At 39.2% G+C, this 21,718-nt stretch overlaps 1 protein-coding gene across 2 annotated transcripts in view; it reads right to left on the bottom strand.

Moving 5' to 3' along the window:
* cntnap2a (contactin associated protein 2a) overlaps window positions 1–21,718 on the bottom strand; it is a 315,624-nt gene that overhangs the window by 103,592 nt on the left and 190,314 nt on the right. For both annotated transcript variants that reach the window (XM_072450653.1, XM_072450654.1), the window contains exons 12-15: window positions 19,379–19,485; window positions 16,777–16,896; window positions 15,052–15,167; window positions 14,403–14,487 (exon numbers count right to left, since the gene is read on the bottom strand). In XM_072450653.1, the coding sequence (XP_072306754.1) occupies window positions 14,403–14,487; window positions 15,052–15,167; window positions 16,777–16,896; window positions 19,379–19,485 (428 nt within the window). The remainder of the gene's footprint in view (window positions 1–14,402; window positions 14,488–15,051; window positions 15,168–16,776; window positions 16,897–19,378; window positions 19,486–21,718) is intronic.

The following is a 21,718-nucleotide window of genomic DNA, read 5'->3' as shown; positions in this document are numbered from 1 at the left end:
AATTTTACACCATTTATATAAAGAGCGTTCCACTTTTCAGTAGGAATGATTAGAGTATAAAATGTACTATTTCTTCTAATGTTTCTGATCAGGTTTAAAAATGAATTTACATTATTTAGAGATATTAATTGTGCAAAAATACAAAAGTATGATTTATTCACAGCACAGGCTTTATGAAGAAGTTGAACCAAGTTATTTGACATGCTGAGAGAGTGCTCCAGCAGGCCGTGGGCAGCCACTCTGAGGCAATGCTAATAAACATGAAGTTACAAAGAGAAATAGAGTCTTTGTGAAGCATATGGACTGAAAAACAGCATCCACAACACAGACAGACCGAGCATTAGCAGCAGCTGGTCCGGACGCTGCTCCAGTGCACACAGAAACACACACACAGATACACAGACAGATACACACACAGACACAGACACACACACAGACACAGACACACAGACACACACACACACACACACACACACACGCGCACACACACACAGACAGACAGACACACACACAGACACACACACACACACACGGACACACGCACGCACAGACACACACACATGGACACACACACACACGGACACACACAGACACACGCACACAGACACACACACACGGACACACGCACGCACGCACACACACACACACACACACACACACACACACACACATACACACACGGACACACACGGACACACACACACAGACACACAGACACACACACACACACACACACACACACGGACACACACGGACACACACGGACACACACACACAGACACACAGACACACACACACACACACACGGACACACACGGACACACACGGACACACACACACAGACACACAGACACACACACACACACAGACACACAGACACACACACACACACAGACACACAGACACACAGACACTTCAACACTCTTCAACACTTTCACACGCTTTTCTCCAGTAATAAAACATTTGAGCAGAAACACAATAACTCACTTCTACAAAACATTGACGGAAAAACTCAAATTTCATTAGATTTCCTTGAAACTTGAAATCGCACATCCTTCCAGATTTGTTATGACGACTTGTCCTTTTCAATAGTAAAATATAAAAAATACAAGGCTATTCAAACATCAAAGAGGAAGATAGTATGGTAAACCCACTCGCCTATTACAGTTTTGTTAATAATTTTAATGCTCTATCTCTGTTCTTTTCTCATGTTTTTGCATTTTCACCTTATTTGGCTCATGCTAATCATTAAGTTGGGTATTCACTGGGGCATTGCAGGATACTGTCATGGAGGAGTGAGCCTTAGGTTTGTCAATAGCAACAAGTACAGTCAAACAACATATAACATCACTGCCAAAAACAACCATGCACAATATAACTTTTGTGGTTGAGTGACCCGCTTGTTTCCACGGAGATGTAGTTGCTTTGCCTGGGTTTTTCCACAGTACAACACTAAACATATCTCTCATATCTTGTGTTTTAATTGTTCAAAAATGCCTTGAAAAACATGCATTCTTACTGAGAGCAAAGATGCCTTTCAACAGATCTGACCTGTAACATGGCCTGGCCGAGTCACCGGCTTGTCTCCTGGAGACTGATACATTTAAGGCCATACTGTGGAACATTACAGGCAAAGCACTGACATTTCAGTGAAGACAAGCAGGTGATAGACCCTCAAACTAGAAAAATGAAACAGTGCATCTTTAAATTAACCGCGAGAATGCTTTTCTTTCTCGACATTAATAACAACTCTGAGAAGACACCCTCAAATCTAGGCTAAAACAGTTCAGTTTGACCATGGAAAGGATTTAATCTCTTCTCTATTAAAGGCGGTATGGACGATTTTTCGGCGATTTGAGAACGCAGGCAGAAGTGCGCATGCGCACTCCCCCGTGTGGACTGATACAACACACACATGCGTTTGTTTATTAGCGCAACGGAGCGCATCGCATCTCTCGTCTCCCGTAGATTTCTGTCCACTTCTGCGTCAGCTCGAACTGTCTTTCTCCGTCTTCATTTTGCCCCGTACACTGAGGGAACTATATTATGATAGATCCATGCGCTTAGGCACGCGGAAACGTGGGGACGAACCGCACGCGGCTGCAGGTGAGCGGTAGGTGCGTTTCACGAGGAAATATGATAAAAAAAAATTGCTGAAAAAAATCGTCCATACCACCTTTAAAGTAAATTCCATTATTAGTTATGTTTTTTAATTTTTTTGTATTGTGATTTTAACAGATATTTGTCCTTTAAATGACTTTGTGTAAAAATTGTGCACTACAAATAAACTTACCGTCCATTACCTTTACCCTGCATGTGTTAAAACTTTGGATAGACTAAGACACTACACTTTGTCAGGTTTGGCCCATAAAAGACAGAGCGAGTCCAGGAAAAGAAACATTACAACAGAAGAAGTGTTGAAGGTAAAGCGTATTATTCAGCCTAATGTAGCGTCAAGTCTTCTAGTTTTTGTGGAGAGGCTCTGACACCGGTTTGATGTAAACTGTAGGTACACAGACAGGAGCGGAGAAGACACATGCACCTGTCAGCGCAACATATGACGGCATTATCCAGTGCAACGACGCATCACTACGGCAACAGCGGCACGCACGGCAACCATTACGGGATGTAAATGAGCCGAGCTCCTCAGTGACGAACCGTGTGGCCGTCCAGATCCAGTCCCTCTTGTTGAATGCCACTAAAAACATCTGATTCTGCGACTTTCACACAAAAAAATGCCGCTGTTTCCCATTAGCCAGTGTTATAACGGTCGCTAAAACAAATGTCTCTTGAAAGCGGAGAAGTCTTTAGATAATTTCAGTTGTAATTTGCGGTGCTATTTAAAGACAGAAACATCGCCTGCAACTTTAAACGCTCGCCCGCTCTGTGCATTTTAAACAGCAAAAGATGGAGAGGATAATTTAGCGTTAATGAGCATCTTGTCTGAGGGGGGTAAGAGAATGGAAAAGGGGAGGACACAGGGGTGAGACACTTGCCCCGGGACGCTCCAGACAGTTCCTCACCCCCTTGTCTTTTCGATATATTAGCTCTTGTTCTCTGACTTGCTCGTTGCCTTGAGTGTTTCAACAAATTAATGGCACTGGAGCCAGAGCATTAGTGGGGTAATGTAAGACAGCGAACAATTGAGCTCTGTGTGGGAGGCTATTAAAAAGACAATACATTACATATAAAGAGGAGAGAGAAATAAAGAAGAAAACATGGCAGTATTCTCACTGGCCTCTTTCAGAAGAACAGTCTTGCGGTGTCCTCTGGGTTATTATGTATTATGTAATGCCTTGGTTGGCGAAATTAATAAGTTATAAGATCAGATCAGATCAGAGAGACTTTAATTGTCCCAAAATGGAGAAATTCCAGAGTTGCAATGCAGAAAATGCTATGAAAATATACTCCAATCCAACCCTTTAACAAGGTTATTAGAATGTACTTTGAATTGAGTAAAGATACAAAAATGCATACCAAATAATAACACACAACGCAAGTATGGAAGTGGCTATGACTGTGGTTATGTACAGTACAGCAGCTGTTTGTATCCAGACACTGCTTTTATATTTCATTATTACACATAAGGAAAACAATTATTTGACTTTAACTATGTTTATACTATGTTTATACTAATAAGATAAGATAAGATAATACATTTATTACTGGAGAATAATGAAGATACAGTTCTATTCTTATACATTGGCATTACCGGAAAATAGTTTCTACAATGTCATGATGTTGCACTCCCAGACGGGGAAAAAAAAACTAATTTGACAATCAATTTAGAGTCTAAACTGTCATCATTTCATAGGTCTAAACTTTAGACCTATGAAATGTTGTCATGTCTTCTGAAAGCAAATAAACTGTACAAAAAAACGGAGTCTTTATATTTCATTGCAATTATCAGACAGCCCTTGTTTACACCTGATGCTATCACAGGAAGGACTTGTTAGAGCGACCACGGAAAGATGAGAGGAAAATGCGAGGGCCTTTGAAAAGGTTAATGATGAATATCTGAAAGCATGGGAAGCGCAGAGTAAACAAGTGGTTAAACAGTGCAGAATAAATCCATTAGTGTTGATGCATAAGCCGAGCGTACGTGTTTGTTAGCTTCATGTGTTAGCGCTGTGCAATAGATGATTTATAGACAATAATTGAGACCAAGAGGATTCAAGGAAGAACTGTTACAGAAGCGAGCACACACTTATTATCCACAGGCCACTTCTCCATCTCTTGTTTGTCTCTCTAACTCTTCTACGTTCTTCCACTGCTCGGTCTGATCATTCGATATCACATTGGACTGTTTTCTCTCTCTTCAACACCTCAACAAAGCACTAAACATTGCATTATTAATGAACTCCTCACACTCCATGGTGGTACCACTGGAGCCACTGCTGCCTTCGAACTGACGGACAAAGATGTGGCTGTCAATCTGTGCCCAAATCTTTCTGAATTCTACACGTCTTATATTAATAAAATATCCTTGACAAACATGCATTCTACCAAACATGCATTCTACGTGTGGGTGGGCTTGCCTTTCCGCAGATCCAACCTGTATGTAACTTTTTCTGGATAGTAAGATTTCATGGAGGTAAAGAGGGGCAAATTATCCACCAAATAAGTCACATTGTGCACCTTTAAAACGATTCAATTGGTTTTCAAGAAAGTCTTTTGAAATCCATCACATGTCACGACCAAAGGGCAGCATTCTTTTTTTTTAGTAACCTTATTTTTGATAACTTTATTTCTTCTGCTGGTTTGTTGCATGTCTGCACCAAAGGTAATTTCCCCATGTGGATGAATAAATGTAGGCTATGTCTGATGATAATATCCTCAATATTATAATTGTGCATATCTTCTAAACTATTCCAATGTTATCTTGAGGGGTAAACAATAAAGGGACAACTTCTACACTGTGAGCTAAAAATATAAGAGAAAAACATCCTCGTGACTTTGGGCCTTAGGCGGGGTACAACCTGGACAGTGGCAAACTCGTCGCAGGGCCTGGTTCATCATTAGAAATTAGTTATTTGAAGATCATACATTGTGATACATTTGTTCCTTTGATTCCAACATTCAAGCCACCTCCATATGAAACCCCAAACATATCTTCAAGTTCACTGTCTCAAATAGTGGCAAATGTTAGGATTTCTTGGAGTTGCGGCCCTCCCAGCAGTGGTGGATGACTGAGTGACCCACAGCTCTGAGCACTTACACTGTGATATTAGGGCTGCTGTCTAATGGCTGGATACAGGCCAGGCCTTTAACCCGGCACTCAGCCTGGAGAGCCGCAGAGTGTGAAGGGAACATCACTCGCCTGCAAATTCCCCTCTCCCAAGCAGTCTGAACAAATCCTACATCATCTGCTCTTATTATCGTCCTTACTTCCTCACCGCAGCCTGTGCACCTTTAACAGCAAATCAATGTGATGAATATATATTACCATTACTGACGCAGGGCAAGTATGACTGCTGCTACACCTGCTACATCTGCTACTTTATTCATTTTTATTTTCAACCAGCTCTTTTTGTAGCGTTTTTCATATAAAGAATATAATCTGTATTCAAATGTTGCATATCCTCATAACAACAGTCACAATGTTAACTAAAATTTGATTAAGATTATCTTTTTTTCTACTGCTACTACTACTACTACTGCAAAATAATTGATGCCGTATCTGGGTGTCCAAAACAGCACTTTTTATACTAATACTAGTAGTAATCAATACCTAGTACCTACTAGCTCCTACAACTAACTACTACTAATAACTACAACCTACTACTATTACTAGTTCCTACTACTACTACTACTACTACTACTACTACTACTACTACTACTACTACTACTACTACTACTACTGCTACTACTGCAATCACTGCTATGAATAACTAACAATAATTAAATAAGGCATTAAATAGTAGATTAATTTAGGCTGCATAAAACAGCTACCAGCCTCAGTACAGTGTTTCTAATTCAAACACATTTACATTAAAAATAATTTATTTTAATGATTTTACATTCATCCATCTTTAGGAATGCTACCACCTCTACTGTAGCTACTTGAACTATCGCACTACCGTTAATATTACAAGTCACTTCATGTAATGCCAATAATGATTTGCTCTTTTCTTACTTCAACAGAGCAGTCAGTGAGAATTTTAGTGTCAGTAAAAATGATGAATAACGAAGTATCTTTCTGCAATTTTCTTTATCAATGCAGTTTTATGGGAACCTCCTGATGAATTGGTTGAAGCCCATAGAGTCTGAGCAGAAAAGTTCAGAAGTGTAATTATGTCATCTCTCTCAGTCTCTCAGACATCTGCAGTTAATAATAGATAGATTCATCACAGTGTTTTGCTACTTACTTGATTGCACTTTTATTAATTACATTACGGGCACTCATTAAGTGCACTAGGGCTGCACATTTAGATGAAACAAGACAAGTCATTTTCCGTGGATGATTTCAGTTTAAGTGTTTTGGTGTTAAAGTCTGCCGGCACAATGCCCATATTAGGCTTTCAGACAACCTACAGCTCACTGGTTTAATGGGCTCATTTACAGTAGGCATTTCTCTCATCATTAGTCTGGATGTCATAAATGAGTTTATAATTGTCCTCCAGGCATGTCTGCAAAAACATAACATCTGCAAAACAAGGCAATATGACAAAAAAAAAGCAGCATTTTTATCATAAAACTCCCTAAAAATACATACATAATCCTTTGTGTGGTAGATTATTTTGTATAGCAATGTTTTTTTCAGTACACCTCAAACCATCAAAATTCTGCTAGTTTAAGTGAGTGCTTTTCAAGACACTTATTACAGACTACTTACATTTAAATGAACAACACGTTTAATAGACAAACCAGAGTCAAACAATCGGGAGCTTTCAAACTCACACCAGACGTGGCTTTGCGGTGAATGAATAAAGTGCATTTACATTAAGCTACGGCCTTCGGTAAAAAGCAGCACTTTCTACAAAAGTCTTGAACCACTTTTGTTCAGAGACGAGGAAACATTTGAAAAGTTGAAAAGTATGTAAAACAGAAATACTGTGTAAGACTCACACAAGAAGCACGGAGTGATGAATGGACATTCCACAAACTTTTGTTCCTGCTTCCATTTATATTCTAGCTCAAGTTTATAGGACGTAGGTCCACTAATCAATTCTCAGTTGACTATAACATTTTTTATCGTGTTAAGTACATGAAGCATCAACCCAAAGTAACACTTAGTTTTCTCTTTCAAACCTGCAATTTCTGCACTAAAACTGAGCAGAGCAAACAGTCTCATTTAAAGGAGAGTTTACATACTACTACTACTACTACTACTACTACTACTACTGCTACTGCTGCTGCTGCTGCTGCTGCTGCTGCTGCTGCTGCTGCTGGTGCTGCTGCTGCTGCTGCTGCTGCTGCTGCTGCTGCTACTACTACTACTACTACTACTGCTACTGCTGCTGCTGCTGCTGCTGCTGCTGCTGCTGCTGCTGCTGCTGCTGCTACTACTACTACTACTACTACTACTACTACTACTGCTACTGCTACTGCTGCTGCTGCTGCTGCTGCTGCTGCTGCTGCTGCTGCTGCTGGTGCTGCTGCTGCTGCTGCTGCTGCTGCTACTACTACTACTACTTCTAGTACATAGAACTAGTACATTAACTATTACGACTACATTTACCATTACGAAGAACAACTACTGCTGCTACAGATTTGAGAGATATTTTAAGGCGAAGGGGAAAATAATGCCCAGTGTTTTCTGAAGTTGAAGAATGGGTGAAGCCAAATTGATTCTAGGAAATGCTAAATTGGATGGGAGCAAGAACTACAGCGGTGAAAAGGAGGTAACAAAGGAGTAAGCAGGCAGAGGAGATGGGGCTAAATTGATAAATGTAGATGCAGAGGGGGGTAGGGGGAGTAGGGGGGATGACACACTCGATGGGGAAGAGAAAGGAACGTATTAGCTCGTTTGGTGAGTGGAGCTGCATGGATCAACAGCAAACAGGCCCATTACGCTAACAGGATAGGCTGAAGGATATGTGTGTGGATTCAGAATGCACAAGTAGAAGACAATCCTCCGACAATATTAACAAAAAACAGCAGTCTTTTCGCTATTTTTTAAAAACTATTACTAACCACTAATTACCACAAATTAGCTCATTTAACCTAGAGTTGTAATCGGGTCTTAAATGTTTTCCCCGACAGGACCAAAACACGACAGAATTAGACTCGAGCCTGACAAGCCCGACAAGACTGACAGCCTTTTAAAGGACCAAACCCATTTACAGCCTGACATTATTTTGTGCGCGGAGTGAAAGGTGCAGGATCTCCCCTCTGCATGTCTTCACAGGATTAGACTGGTACATCTCCATAGAGACAAGCAGATGACACACCAGGACAGTCAGATTTGTGCTCACAGTAAGAATGCTTAAGTATTTATTATATATATATATATATATATATATATATATATATATATATATATATATATATATATATATATATATATATATATATTTTTTTTTTTTTTTTTTACAATCAAACACCTGTAATGTAATAAAGGCAAGCTACATAAGTTTAATGCCAAACTACGTTCCAGGCCAAACAGCTACATACATGGAGACAAGCAGGTGGCAGAACCTGCACTAAAGTTGCATAAAGTGCACCTTTAATATCATTTCAACTATCCCAATTACTCTTACCTCAGAAAATGCAAGTCTGGCAATATTGGTTTATAACGTCTTCTCCAAGAACACCACATGAAATATGCATTTAAATGTAAGAAATAAAACATGCATTGTCTTATTCCCATTTCACACAGCACTATCCTGTGAAATAAAGCCAAACAAAAAGTGCCCAAATAAAATATCTAACTTATTTAGAGAATCTTAATTATTCACCATGATAACTTTATATGCACTTTTCAAAACCTTCAGAGGCCAAAGGTGTGGACCATCACGGTAAAGCTTAAAAAGCATTAGCATAGCATTAGATAACAGCAAACTTCCTGTTTTGCAGATGGTATATCAGTTATAGTAATATCCGAGGGTTTATACTTTTTTACAGAAGTAAAAAAAACGTTTATATTAAAACATAATTTCAAACCATCCCTAATTCAACAAAGCAATCAATTATAGCCATCCGTTGTCCCACATTCACTCTCACAACCCGCCAGCATAGAATGGCTTTAGAAATTACTCAGAGTGTTTTTATTATTATTTAGTCAAACATTTAGAGACAAAGTCCAGAACAAATAAGCAGAAGGGGTGAGGATTGGGTCACGCAATTAGAACAATTACAGCCCAACTTCCAAATTCGGGATGTCACTTGTGGCAAAGTATAATTCTCATTTAACGCTTCATTTGACTCAAAATGGCTGCCCTGGTGTAATAGATGAGATCAGGGAGAACAAAGGCGAGCAGGGAGCGTGTGCCTGGTTGTGAGTCTCTGCAGTGGAAATGCTGTTGTAATTGAGTCATTCTGATGAAAGCTGACAGCTAATTTATTGAGCATATTTTTGAGTAAATCATTTTTTCCTGCTTCGACATTCTGAGCCATTTTTGATAATTGGATTTCTCCTAAGTTTCCGTGTAAGTAAACTAGTAAATGACGGACTTGTGACAAAGTGTGATTATGTGTGAGTTGCATGCTAATATTTAGGGTAAGTAAATAAATCATATGACAACAAGTAACTTATTTAACAAACATGAAGACTGTATTGCAAGTTTGATGTGGCTTTACTGCAAAAACATTGACACTATTTACCCCAGTCGAATTATATTTTTTAGGTTGGAATTTTTTGGCAAACTATAAGGTAATAAACACATTTAGAAGTCATTTTATTTTCCTCAGTGAAAACCCAAACCAAATTCCCCACAATAGCAGTGTGAAATTGAAGTGGAGAGGTAAAAGGTGACATATTAACAATAGCCGAGTTGGTTATTCCATTAGCATTCTTGAAGAGTAAAATTTGTTATTAACATTCTTATTTTCTTTCATTTTGTGCTCAGGTGGCATCTTTTAAACCAACAGAAAGGTAATTGCAAAGCTGTGGTCAGCCACTCTAATAACCAGCAATTACCAACAACTATTTCATACCTTTCCAGTCAATCAAGAGCCCCAAACACACTTGAACAGGAACACAACCGCACACTTCTTTCACAAGCTAACAAACCCAAGGCCCTCCTCTTCCTCTTCTGTCTCGCAATCTCCCCTCACTGCGTCTAATTGCCTCGAGTGTTGTGTCTTTATGAAGCTATTCCCAAAGGTGGGCTCTTTCCTTTTGCATGTGCACAACACTGTGTGTGTGTGTCTGTGTGTGTGTGTTGCTTTGAGAAACTGAGCGGGGAATGGCAGAACGAAGCTCAGAAAGTGACAGCGAACTTGTTATTCTAGCTGTGAAAAGAACACAGAAGCATATGCCATGAAGAGGAGCGTTCTCAAATAAGATACAAGCCTAAATGGAAAGCAGTGCGAGAAGAGTAATGCTTTTGCGTAGGGGATAACAGCTATAAACAATAAGATCATATCATGACAAAACACAAAGTTATTGCGTAGTGAAAAGGAGGGTATCTGATATACATCGGCAAGTGAATGATTTGTTTGGCATTAGTTTCTACAAGCAAAAAATATACACAGAGGCTCTGCCAGTGGGGATTTGTCTTGTTCCAAAGCTTATATCTTCTTTTAGACAGTCTTTTTAAAGGGGTCTAGACTGTGGAACTCACACTCCATCCGACCTAACTACTGACCGAAATCAACATTTTCAGCAGGACTCTGAAACTGTGGTTAAAGTCAGGCCAGAGCTGCTCACATCATGTTTGAAATGTGCCTTGTTTCTGTTTTATGTAACTTTTTCTCAACTTTTGTGCAGATTTTTAAACCTGTCTATTTGGACTAAACCCTTTAAAAGCTCCCTATTGTCAAGTGTTGAGTATTAGCTTGTGCTATTGACACTATTCCGCCCCGCCCACTTTTCCCTCTTTTTCCCACGGATCAGCACTTCCGTTCTAATTGCACTTTCGGTCCAGAGGGAACTCCGTTGGTTTAAATGTAGAACGAGGGAAACGTATCGCCGCTAAAAGTGTGTAAAATGTCCAATGTTCATGTGATCAACAAGTCAACAATGCACCAATTCCCTGTCTGAGTCTTTTACAAACTTTCCTATATAAACAAGTTGTTTTTAATTTGTAAGTTCATTCTAAAATGTTTCAACATTTTCAGCAGTACTTTTTATTTTCACTCGTTGGCATTCGTCCTTCACACCCCACGTCCCTTATGCATAAGTGAAATCCTTATTCAAACAGCTGTAATGTAGATCAAATTGACCTAATCCTTCTTCAACTCCACCATTTTCCAAACCAAACCTACACAAACCCCCTCCTAGCATTCCATTACGGCGTACAAATCCAAACAAATGTAATGCAAATTAATTTAATCCAAGGTAATCTACTCAGGATGGACTGAGCCAGACCATGGTTCCAGTGGTCTGGCTCGATACTGCTTTCTGCAGATTAGTGTTGGCGAAAAGGGGGAGAGAAAGGCGGCAGTTCAACATGCAGATGGCGTGCTAATTAACACAGAACTGAAGCAAATATCTGGCCCAAAAGTCAATGCCAAAATCCAACCAGTTTTGGGTAACACTGTAGAATAACATGCTTTAAAAAGAAAAAAGCCAAATAAGCCTGAGAGGATTTCAGATCCTAGTACAATTGGTATTTGCATTATTTTGTCATTGTTATCTAATAATTTGCTGTATTGCCAGTTATCATATTTGAAATATTAATAACCTTTACCTTTACAGTTAATTATACTTTTTTTAGAGGCTATTCATGAACCCAAAGTGACGTGACAAGTGACGAAAGTTGCATGTTGCCCTGTGGGATCTGCCAACAAAAAGTCTCAAAACAAAGGATTTCACTTCTGTAACATCCACAAAGACCCCGTCTGTTGCCAGAAATGGATTACTGTGGTCAGGAGGGACCAGTGGATTTACAGAAATCAGTCCAGACTCCAGACTAAGAATAAGATGTTTGTTTCAGGTAGTTAGCAGCTGGCTAATGCTAGTTTACTTGTTGTGGCTATGCTAATAAACGTTAGCCTTCTAGCAGACAGTTTTAATAAGCCTAATTTGCGACTGTCCGGGTGTTATACTTTAGGATCAGACAGTCATTCACCCGCACACAAAGTCTTGAAAGCTTTGAGGGCTTGTCCGGTGGAGAAGGCTTGCGGAGGAGGAACGTTTTATGTAAATGTCCACAAAAAAGGTTTGTTGTGGCAAGTTGTCGATGCATTTAAGTGTCAGAGACTCGCCGCTGTAGATAAAGATCAAAGCCCATAACTTCTGTGTGCTTGAACCCTTTTAATATTCAATTTGACTGTTTTTCATGACTATAACAGTGGAAAACAGTGGAAAACAGTGGAGACAGGCAACAGCATGTGTGACGTCTTCACAATGGAAGTGACAACAAATAAGTTATGTGACTGAAACCCAGGGATAGGCCACAATTTTGTTCAGTTTGTGGCTTCATATTCTTGAAGAAGTTCTTATGAAAGTTCAAACTTAGTTTTTTGACAACTTTTGGCTGACACAGGAGAAATTCCTTTGCTCTGAAAACCCCCCCAAAAAACAATTATAACCTCTGTGCCAAAAAAAATCCTGGCCAAAGGAGAAAAATAACTTCAGGTCTGTGGCAATGAAGTCGTTTGAGCGTATTATGGTGGGGTATTTGAGGAGGGAAGTATGTAGATCACTACAGTACTGTAGGACAGAAGCACTGAGGATGCTCTCGTACTACTGCCTGCCTAAAATGGAAACATTTAGAGGACCCTTCATCATATTAATGAATATTATTCATGGACTTTAGTTTCAAAGTTTAATACGATACTGCCAGGCACTTTGCTGAATAAACTGCTAGAACTGGGTGTCAGAAGCTATATTATTAAGTGGTATCAGGCCTTCCTCACAGGAAGACATCAACAAGTTAAAGTTAAGACAACACTGTCGGACATTCATGTTGTCAGCGCCAGGGCACCACAAGGTTGTGCTAGCTCGCCTCTTCTTTTCACAGTGTACTGTATACTAATGCATTGGAAACCTGACAGTTAGACGTAAATCACAGATTTTTACTTTGACCAAAAGAGAGCGTAATATAATTGATATTGCTCCTAGATTGTTAAGAAACTATGCAGGAAGGTGGCCCAACTCATACCCTCCATGGCCAGTTTGAGTTGATGCCCTCAGAGAGAAGGTTTAGTGTCTCAGATTCAAACCTTCATTTGTCCCAATAGCAATGACATTGTTGAACTCGGATAATGCTGTCAAAAAAAAAAGGAATGTGAAATTAAAAACTGCACACAGGCTTAGGGAATGTGCCATTAAATAACAGAGGTGATGTGCGATCAACATACTGCACACAGGTTTGTAGAATGAGCAACAACAAGATAAAATGCACATACAGTAGGTCAAGGGCACGATGCACACTATGGGCATCGTGGCTTTAGATCATGTGCAAAGACTGAACTGTTTATGCTGTAGTAGGACCCTGTTGTTGAATCACTCTTGTCTTTTTTGGTCTTTTATTTGAGTTTGATGGTGATGTTGGTCGAATGTACGTGCAATGTTGGTGATGTCGTTTCTGTGTGTTCAAGCATGTGACCCTTGTCCAATGACACATTTCTCAGATGGTAGACAATAAAGCATTATCTTATCTTAACTGTTATTGATTAAAGCCGCCATTTACAGAAAGTAATAGGGCTGCACGTACATCGCAGTTTCGATACCACAATACTGGCTGACACAATACTCGATATTGCAAATACCTAACTAATTACTACATATATTGCAATGACACCAAGGTCCTCCATCTGACAAAGAAGTACTGTTTTAATGAAAATGTTTTGGCAATGTGTGTTGCTCTATCAAATAAGACTTAATACTTTAGTTGCAATATACCTGAAACGATTGAATATACTTTTAAATATCAAAATAATATATGGAATTAATTAACATCCTTTTCCGATTATGTGCAGCCCTAATATGTAACATTTTTATGTGTTCAAGCATAGAGCTGCTTTAAAGAACTAAATCAAGACATAACCACAATTTAACTAACTCTCCAGATCGTCAGAGGATCACAAGTCTCATTATCATTTGATTTGAATGATTTAATGCCATGTTGACATATCAAACAGCGCCAACATGCTGACAGATATAACAAAAATCCAATGCTTGAATTAGTATGTCTACACAGCTCGTATCTAATAACATTCACTTCAAATTCAGGCGTCAGTCCAAAAGTTTGCATGGTTTGTAACTCCGAAAAGCACCAAAACATACTGCTCTTCCTGTGAACCTTCATTTAAGTGCCACAGGAAGTGTATTAGCCACTGTGAGCCTGTACCTGGAGTGTTGAGCAGTCTGGACGTGCGGCAGCTGTAGGCGATGCTCTGTTCACAGAATTCTGCGCTGGTGGTGATGGCTGTCATCTGCAAAACACAAAGCAAGCAACACCATTATGATTCCTCACTTTATCTTATTCAGACGGACAGGTCAATTTCATGTGCGGGATACATTAGCGAGCTGAACGTCGAAACAGAGAGTGATAACGTTGCTGTTAATTCTTTTTTTCACAATGTGTGGACAATAAACTAAGCCAACCATGTTAATTATAAAAGGACGTATACTTAGTGACGCTCTATCGTGTCACACATCACAAGTAAATGTTGGTTTAAGTGCACTGAATATTGTAAAATTGACACAGTGGGATTTTAAATGAGAGATAACTACAAAAGCATTCACGGTAAAAATGAAAAAAGATAAAGATGAAATAAGATAAGACAACGTATAGCAACGTAGAAAGCATTAAAATATCATAATAATTAATTTACTTATTAGATCATGTGATTGAAGAGGCTACATTTATTATAGCATTATTATCAAATCAAAAGTGTTAAATTACACAAATAAATAAAACCTGCATACAAATGTTTAAACTCAACAGAATATGTAAAGATGAGTTGGTTTGTGGTTTGTGGTGTGTGAGCTCTTACCTGGTCTATAGTGGCACTGTAGTTCACCTGTAAAACTGTGCGCTTCTCTCGACTGGAGCCTGTCACTGCAGTTCTGGGAGGCAAGTGGTTCATGACGGTCGTCCACACATTTTCTTCTGCAAAAAAGAAAAAAGAGTTTTAATATTGGAATTACAAAAAATACTGCTAATGTCTTGTATGTGATTGGTCAGTTCGTCTATTAAAGTGGTTGAAGATAAAGTTAGACCCAATAATGATTAGGACTGAACTTTGCACCGCCAAGACAAAACAAGGACAACACTTTGGCTTATTTTAACCAGGGAAAACTGTCCCGTGTCTAGTTATTAATATTTATAAGTTGTCAATTAGTGTAGTGTATTTGTGTATAAATTAAAGTTGGACCGTGTAAATCTTGCTGCTAGTCTCCATGGAGAAGTTATTGCTTTGCCAGAAGTGTTGGCATGAAACATATGCCTCCATGGAGACACAAAAGTGACACCACCAGGTCAAGTCATCGTTCAGAGGTCAGAAGAGGTGAGCACAGTCACAGTGAGGATTCCTTTTTTCACGGTATAATTTCTGAGCAATAAAAACACCCGTAATTTAATAAATAGTCACGTTTTATGCTACACAGTTTTCAATGACTTGTTAAAACTGGATTTAGAATGGACTGAACTAAATAGATTCAGTGTAGTCAATGTACCTAAGTAGTAAAAAATAAAACATAAATAAAAAAAAAAGATTAGTGCAGGTACAAGAGTACGTTTGCCGGTCACGCCACTGGATTTCTGTGTAATATGAATTTCAGCTTAACACAGAAACCAGGGCTGAACAGACACGTTGTGGTGTTATGACATGCAGCAGTCATTCACACACTCAGACAGGGTGTGTGGTGGCCTCTGAGGTATAGACAGAAGAGAAAAAAGCTGCTCCTCTGCTTCAGGTGTGTGAGAGAGTGCTATTCAGCGTGACTAAAGGGGACAGCCAGCGGAGTGCACTGACATTTCATTAAAGGTGTCGCCTTTGCTATGCCTGCGTGCCCCCCTGTTCCAACCCACTTACTCCAGTCAGCGAGTGTCTGTGTGTGTGTGTGTGTGTGTGTGTGCACGTGTGTGTCAATGCAGCTTCACACCAGCATGTGCCGACGAATGGGTGTGACAATATTCATGAGTGATATTTGGATTCTCAAGTATTATCATTGGGTGTTTTTAAAAGTCACACAGCCCCCCTGGTGTGCCTAGTTAAAAAACAAGAAGTGTTCTGTTCAGTCATTCCATCAAGGAATTGACTTGTGCTTCAATTTAATCCAATTTAACCAGGTATAAAAAATGACTATATAACTTAAATTACTTCTGTCTGGAACAGTAACAGTACAGTGTTAGCTGTATGAAGTACTTTTTTCTAACCTTACCACCTCTGCATATTGCAGTAGTGTGCACTTTAATTCTCAGTTCAAAGGCATCACAGAAATAAAAAATCTGTACATACTATTATTGTCGATTTACTGGAAAGACCATGACTTGAACTCTCTTCACCTAACTGAAGCAGAGAAATTCTCCATATTGTACTCCTGACTTGTCAGTGCGACCCTGTGTCCACGTTGTCATAGAAACGACAGGTACCGGTATATCTTGTCAAAAGTGCTGGTGTCTGAGGTTAAGAGAGAGGAGGACAGCTGCATTTTCCCTCCTCAAGTGGTCAATAAGCCGTTCACCTCCCCACACAAATACAGAGGCTGGCCCCCACCTGTCATGTTACAGTTGACTTTGAAGGGGCTGAGGGGGCCGCTGCCATCGGGGTCGATCCAGTACGTATCAGAGGAACTGCCCAGGTGCTTATAGGCTTCACAGGACGGCTCGTAGATGGCTGTAAGCGGACAGGCAATAAGCAGAGGAAAACATGTCATATATTCATGCGTTTCAAGCTATAGCAATTAAGAAGTTCATATAAAAATATTGTACAATTTTAATGGGGAAAAGTTCTGAAAAATCTGTTAAATATGTAATAATTTGCCTGAAACCCAAGAAAAGAAGAACATTTACACAGACAAAACAATGGTGAAAGATTCTACCTGTTTGCCATCTTTCAACAACAGTGGACATGAATGGCCATTTCAATTATAACATAGGGCTGTGACAAGATATGAAAAAAACACATATTACACAACTTGATATTGTACCCTTATGCCCAGTGGCTCAGACGAATTGTGGAATGAAAAAAACAGGTTTATTACTATCCTAAAACCCATTTGTGACACATAGTATGTTGATTTCTTTCCCCATGTTTTTATCATTTCTAACCAAATGTGTTCCAAAATGTGTGTTAAAGTAGTGCTGCTTTGATCTATACGTCTGCAGGTTGCTTTAGCTTAGGGGCCAAAAGTACAGAATATACACTATGTGGTTGAAAAATGCTGGCTGCATTTTAAGTCAAGACCTATTTTGAAATATAGTGAAAATACGTCTGTAACACTACTCCCAGAGCAATGTTTTTATTTATTTATTTAAAAAAATGTGTGTGAGTGTCCTGGCCAAGAGGCAGGAGCACCATAGCCCAACAATAACATTTCATGCACTTTTTTCATGTTCATTTAAAAGTATGTAATGTAAAGCCAACGTTATATAAAAATGCAGTGCTTTTTATGTTGGAGTCCTTTCTGCACAGCATTGAATGGACTGCACATGGCTGACGTAAACCCCTGACCTTAAGTGCTCACATACAGAAAGAAGCGGTACTTGAAAAGAGAAATGTGTGTGACTGTTTTGATCAAGCAGAAATCAATGAAGCTTTAAACTGGTCTAAAAAAAATCCCCTCCACTCCCCTGGTAGCCATCTTCCTTTGTTTTCATCCCATCCTTTGATTTTGCTCTTTTTATTGTTTTCCCTTAAACTTTACTATTCTTTTTCATTGTATCCGGGGACAGCTTGATTACAGGGCTTTTTCAGTCTTGTGTTGCCTGGCTCATTCGATTTTTGTGATGGAGTTACTAGCTGTGAAAGCACGTTCTTCAAGGAAACTGTGTTTGGTGAGACTGACCCTGCACAGCTACTTTCAGAGGAGCAGCACTAAACTCCAGGAAATTGGGAGATTTGTCTGAGTTCAAATGTATGGGGCTGAGACACCAGGTCAGGAAATGTGTCTCTAAATACAAAATAGGTTGATTCATGTACTATACAAAACTTATAACACAAACCAAAAACACATTTCTTGTATTGCTTAAACATACAAAAAAAAATATGTCTGTAAATTAATTGGATAAATCAAAAACAATGTGGATCATTACAAATTGTTAACAGATTAAACCATGTATCAAATATGACTGAATTAATGAAGATTAGTTAGTTATAGGGTTGAGATTAGAAGCACACCTCATGCGCACTTCTTTCTTCTTTCTTTTGGTCCTAATTATACCAACAGCGCCTTTCCTCTTTGTCTTCTAGTTTATCCTTCCCGCCCTCCCGTTTACTTCTCATTCCTTCTACCTTTCATACATAATACATTCATATTCACCATTATCAGGTTGTGTTCCTTGCTAGGGACAAACAGTTCAATAAGAACTAACGCAAAAGAGGCCAAAAGATAAGAAGGCTAAAATTGTGTTTTGTTGTCTTTCCAACTATTCCTCTGAAAATGAAACAAAGCTGGACCGCGTACCACCAGGGAGAGGCCACAAACCATTGTTTCCACAGTTTGACAACCACTAACAAATGGTTAGAAAAATACTTTTGCAATTGTAACTTCAGAGGGAAAATAAGTTTACACTTATATTTCTACAGATAAACTTTGTATCAAAATCTAAACAAAAGATACAGACACAGATACAAGTCTAAAGTCTAAAAGTTCATACTAGGCATTGGCCATAAATAGTGTTTTTCTTCCACACAAGTAGAGGAGCTTCTTTATTGTATCATTGGGAGGTTATAATGTTAAGTTTGTATTTGTCTGTAGTTTGTTTGTATTAACTACACAATTAATGACTACAAGCTGGCATTTTACTTTATGCTATTCATATTTTACTTTATATTATGTGCACGTGATTTAAAAGAACCTAGTTTTTGTGACATTTGGGACTGCATGGCGGCTATCTGAAGTAAAAAATCTGCTTCCTCCTGCTTCTTGACACTGTGCACTGGAGCTTTTGCCAGTTTCTCAAACTAAAAACACACAAAGCAGATGGACGGCCCCGGGTTTCCGAGCAATTCAAAAGTTCATCTGTCCCTCCACTGAGAATTGTGACAGCGGCAGAAACAGTGTAATAACTCAAACGTGAAGGGAAAGAGCCAAAGGACCAAAAAAGACTAAAATGTGTATGTAGAGAGAGCAGTGTTTTTTGGACATGATACTTACAAGTGTGGCAGGTGGCTCCGGTGTACCCCGTCCCGTCGCAGCTACAACTGAAACTGTCCCACGTTTGTCTGCACCCGCCACCATGCTCACAGTGATTTGGCATACACCTACAAAGGGAGGAAATTACATTGCATTGTATTCACTAACAAATATGGCTGAAAGATTGGGACTGACTTTCTCACAATGCCACAAACCTACGCAATACAAAATACAAGAAAGCTTTGTTGTTTTCTTTCCCTCCTGAATCCTAAGGCTCTACTTCTAACACTTCTTTGTACGTCTCAAAGATGTGTTAGTCGTAATAGTAATTGGCTAAAATAGACTTGGTGGATGCACATTGAGACAAGTTATGTAGAACTGTTCGAAAACCAAAGATGGTATGAGTCTAGAGGGGCTGTGGAGGTGTCAGGATTACCGAATGTGCTGAAACTGAAACTGAATGCATTAAAGCTTCTCTGCCTCACCCTGGTTCAGGTCCAACAACATGAAACAAAGCCTTCACAGGTCACATTTAAATGAAGGTATATATATTTAAAAAAGTTGTGAGGGAACATGCCACAGAAAGAGGCTGAAATGCTGTGTCACCATGTTGCCCATACGGCTGTCAAAAGTGTGAATACTCAAATTTGTTCCAAAAGTACAAACTCATTTGGACATGACATTTTTCAGTTTAATAAATAGGACTAAGTTGGATCTTTCCTGAAAAGTTTTAGAATGGTCTTAAATGGTCTTTAGTATCTATAACAAAACTTAATAATGTATGTATAAAAAATAATGTACTTTATTATCGTGGTGTATTGAGCATTTTTCTTACTCTCGAAATTGAGTTTAAATTGTATCGTACAATGCGAATGGTTAGTTCATCCACATACTCCAGACACAAGACATCACAAAATGTGCTTTTTGTATCACTTCCAAGCGGTTGTGTCAGGAAAGAATCCAACTCCTCCTAAATCATTGGTCAAATTAATGCGACTGTAGATTTTGAACGATAGCAAAGGAATAAAACATTTCCATTTGGTCTTGTTAGAGTGGTCTTCACAACAAGAAACAAAACAGCAACGTACTCAAGATAATAAGAAGCAACATTTCGAAAATAGGAAATCAATTCAATTAAAGAACTGTATTGTATTCAAATGTCAAAATGTCCTATAGCTTCAGAAAGGTAACAAGGGCCAGAGAAAAGGTATTGTGTTTTTACAATAGGAAGCAATTGATGAGCGCCTGCAATCACACCAGATCACACGGCGCGCGCTAAAGGACACAGACTTCTTGCGCTTGCTTTTGTGCGCGAAGAAAGAAAAATCAATTACCGGACGGGAGCGCTTTTAAATTTGCTTTCATGTATCATTGCGATCGGCTGGATACCCTTAAGACGTGAAAGTCCTAAAGTTATTTGCATGCAAGTGGTAAGTTTCAGATGATGTGTGCCTAACCTCCTCCACCTTCGACCACTGCAGCGTCCCACTGTGCAGCCGCATTGATCAAAAGCGGGTCAGACAGGGATATTGGCCTTCAAAGACATTCTGATTAGTTGGACGGTAACAGTGTGCACATTCGTCTTCCCGTGGCAGTCCAGGCCACGGCCCCACCTTAGCCACTGCGCCGCGGATACACAACATTTAAAAGTAATTGAGATTGGCAATACGGCAAACATGAACAATGGGGAAGCGCTATAGGCAGCGGCGGACCTTGACAAAAGCTTCCAACAGGAGTCATTAGCGTGCAAAGCTAATGCATGGCAATCTACAATAATAATAATTTCATAGTACATTACCTCACACTAGCAAAGCAACACAAATGATAACAGAAGGCTGCAGGCAATTCCAATAATTACAAAAAGCCACAAAAACTAATGTAGCTTTGAAAAATTCGGTTATAGCTCTTGAAACCGACCAATTTCAAAAACTCTCCAGAAATGATACGTTCATTATTCACAACTGCACTGAATAGATAACATACAGTTTGAATCTACACTTTATAAAGAAATGCCACTGTGTTCTATTTATTTACACATTTGTCCAGATTTGTGTAAGGTTAAATTAAACTGACCAGAAAACCAATTGTTCGATTCGAGGAAGAGGAAGCTGTAATGAGTGCAAGGTCGTGTCTTAATCATGGCTTTAAATAATGCTTACCACAAGATGTATACATAGAACCATTAATACTTGTCTAGGATATATTGATCGGGCATAGGAGGACATATCATCGTCATGGCACCTGAAAGTTATCTGAATAATGACAACAAGTGCTGACGTTACTTTTCAAAGTCAGAAGTGTAGGAACAATCGGTAACCCTGAGAATGTGAGCAAGTTTGGCAAGTCACTATATACCGTACT

The sequence above is a fragment of the Eucyclogobius newberryi genome, unplaced genomic scaffold (assembly GCF_026437365.1).
Source record: "Eucyclogobius newberryi isolate DKJ021-1_F unplaced genomic scaffold, fEucNew1.0.hap1 SCAF_18, whole genome shotgun sequence".
Lineage (NCBI taxonomy): Eukaryota > Metazoa > Chordata > Actinopteri > Gobiiformes > Gobiidae > Eucyclogobius > Eucyclogobius newberryi.
Note: the sequence above shows the minus strand (reverse complement) of the source record. Positions and strands in the feature narration are given on the sequence as shown.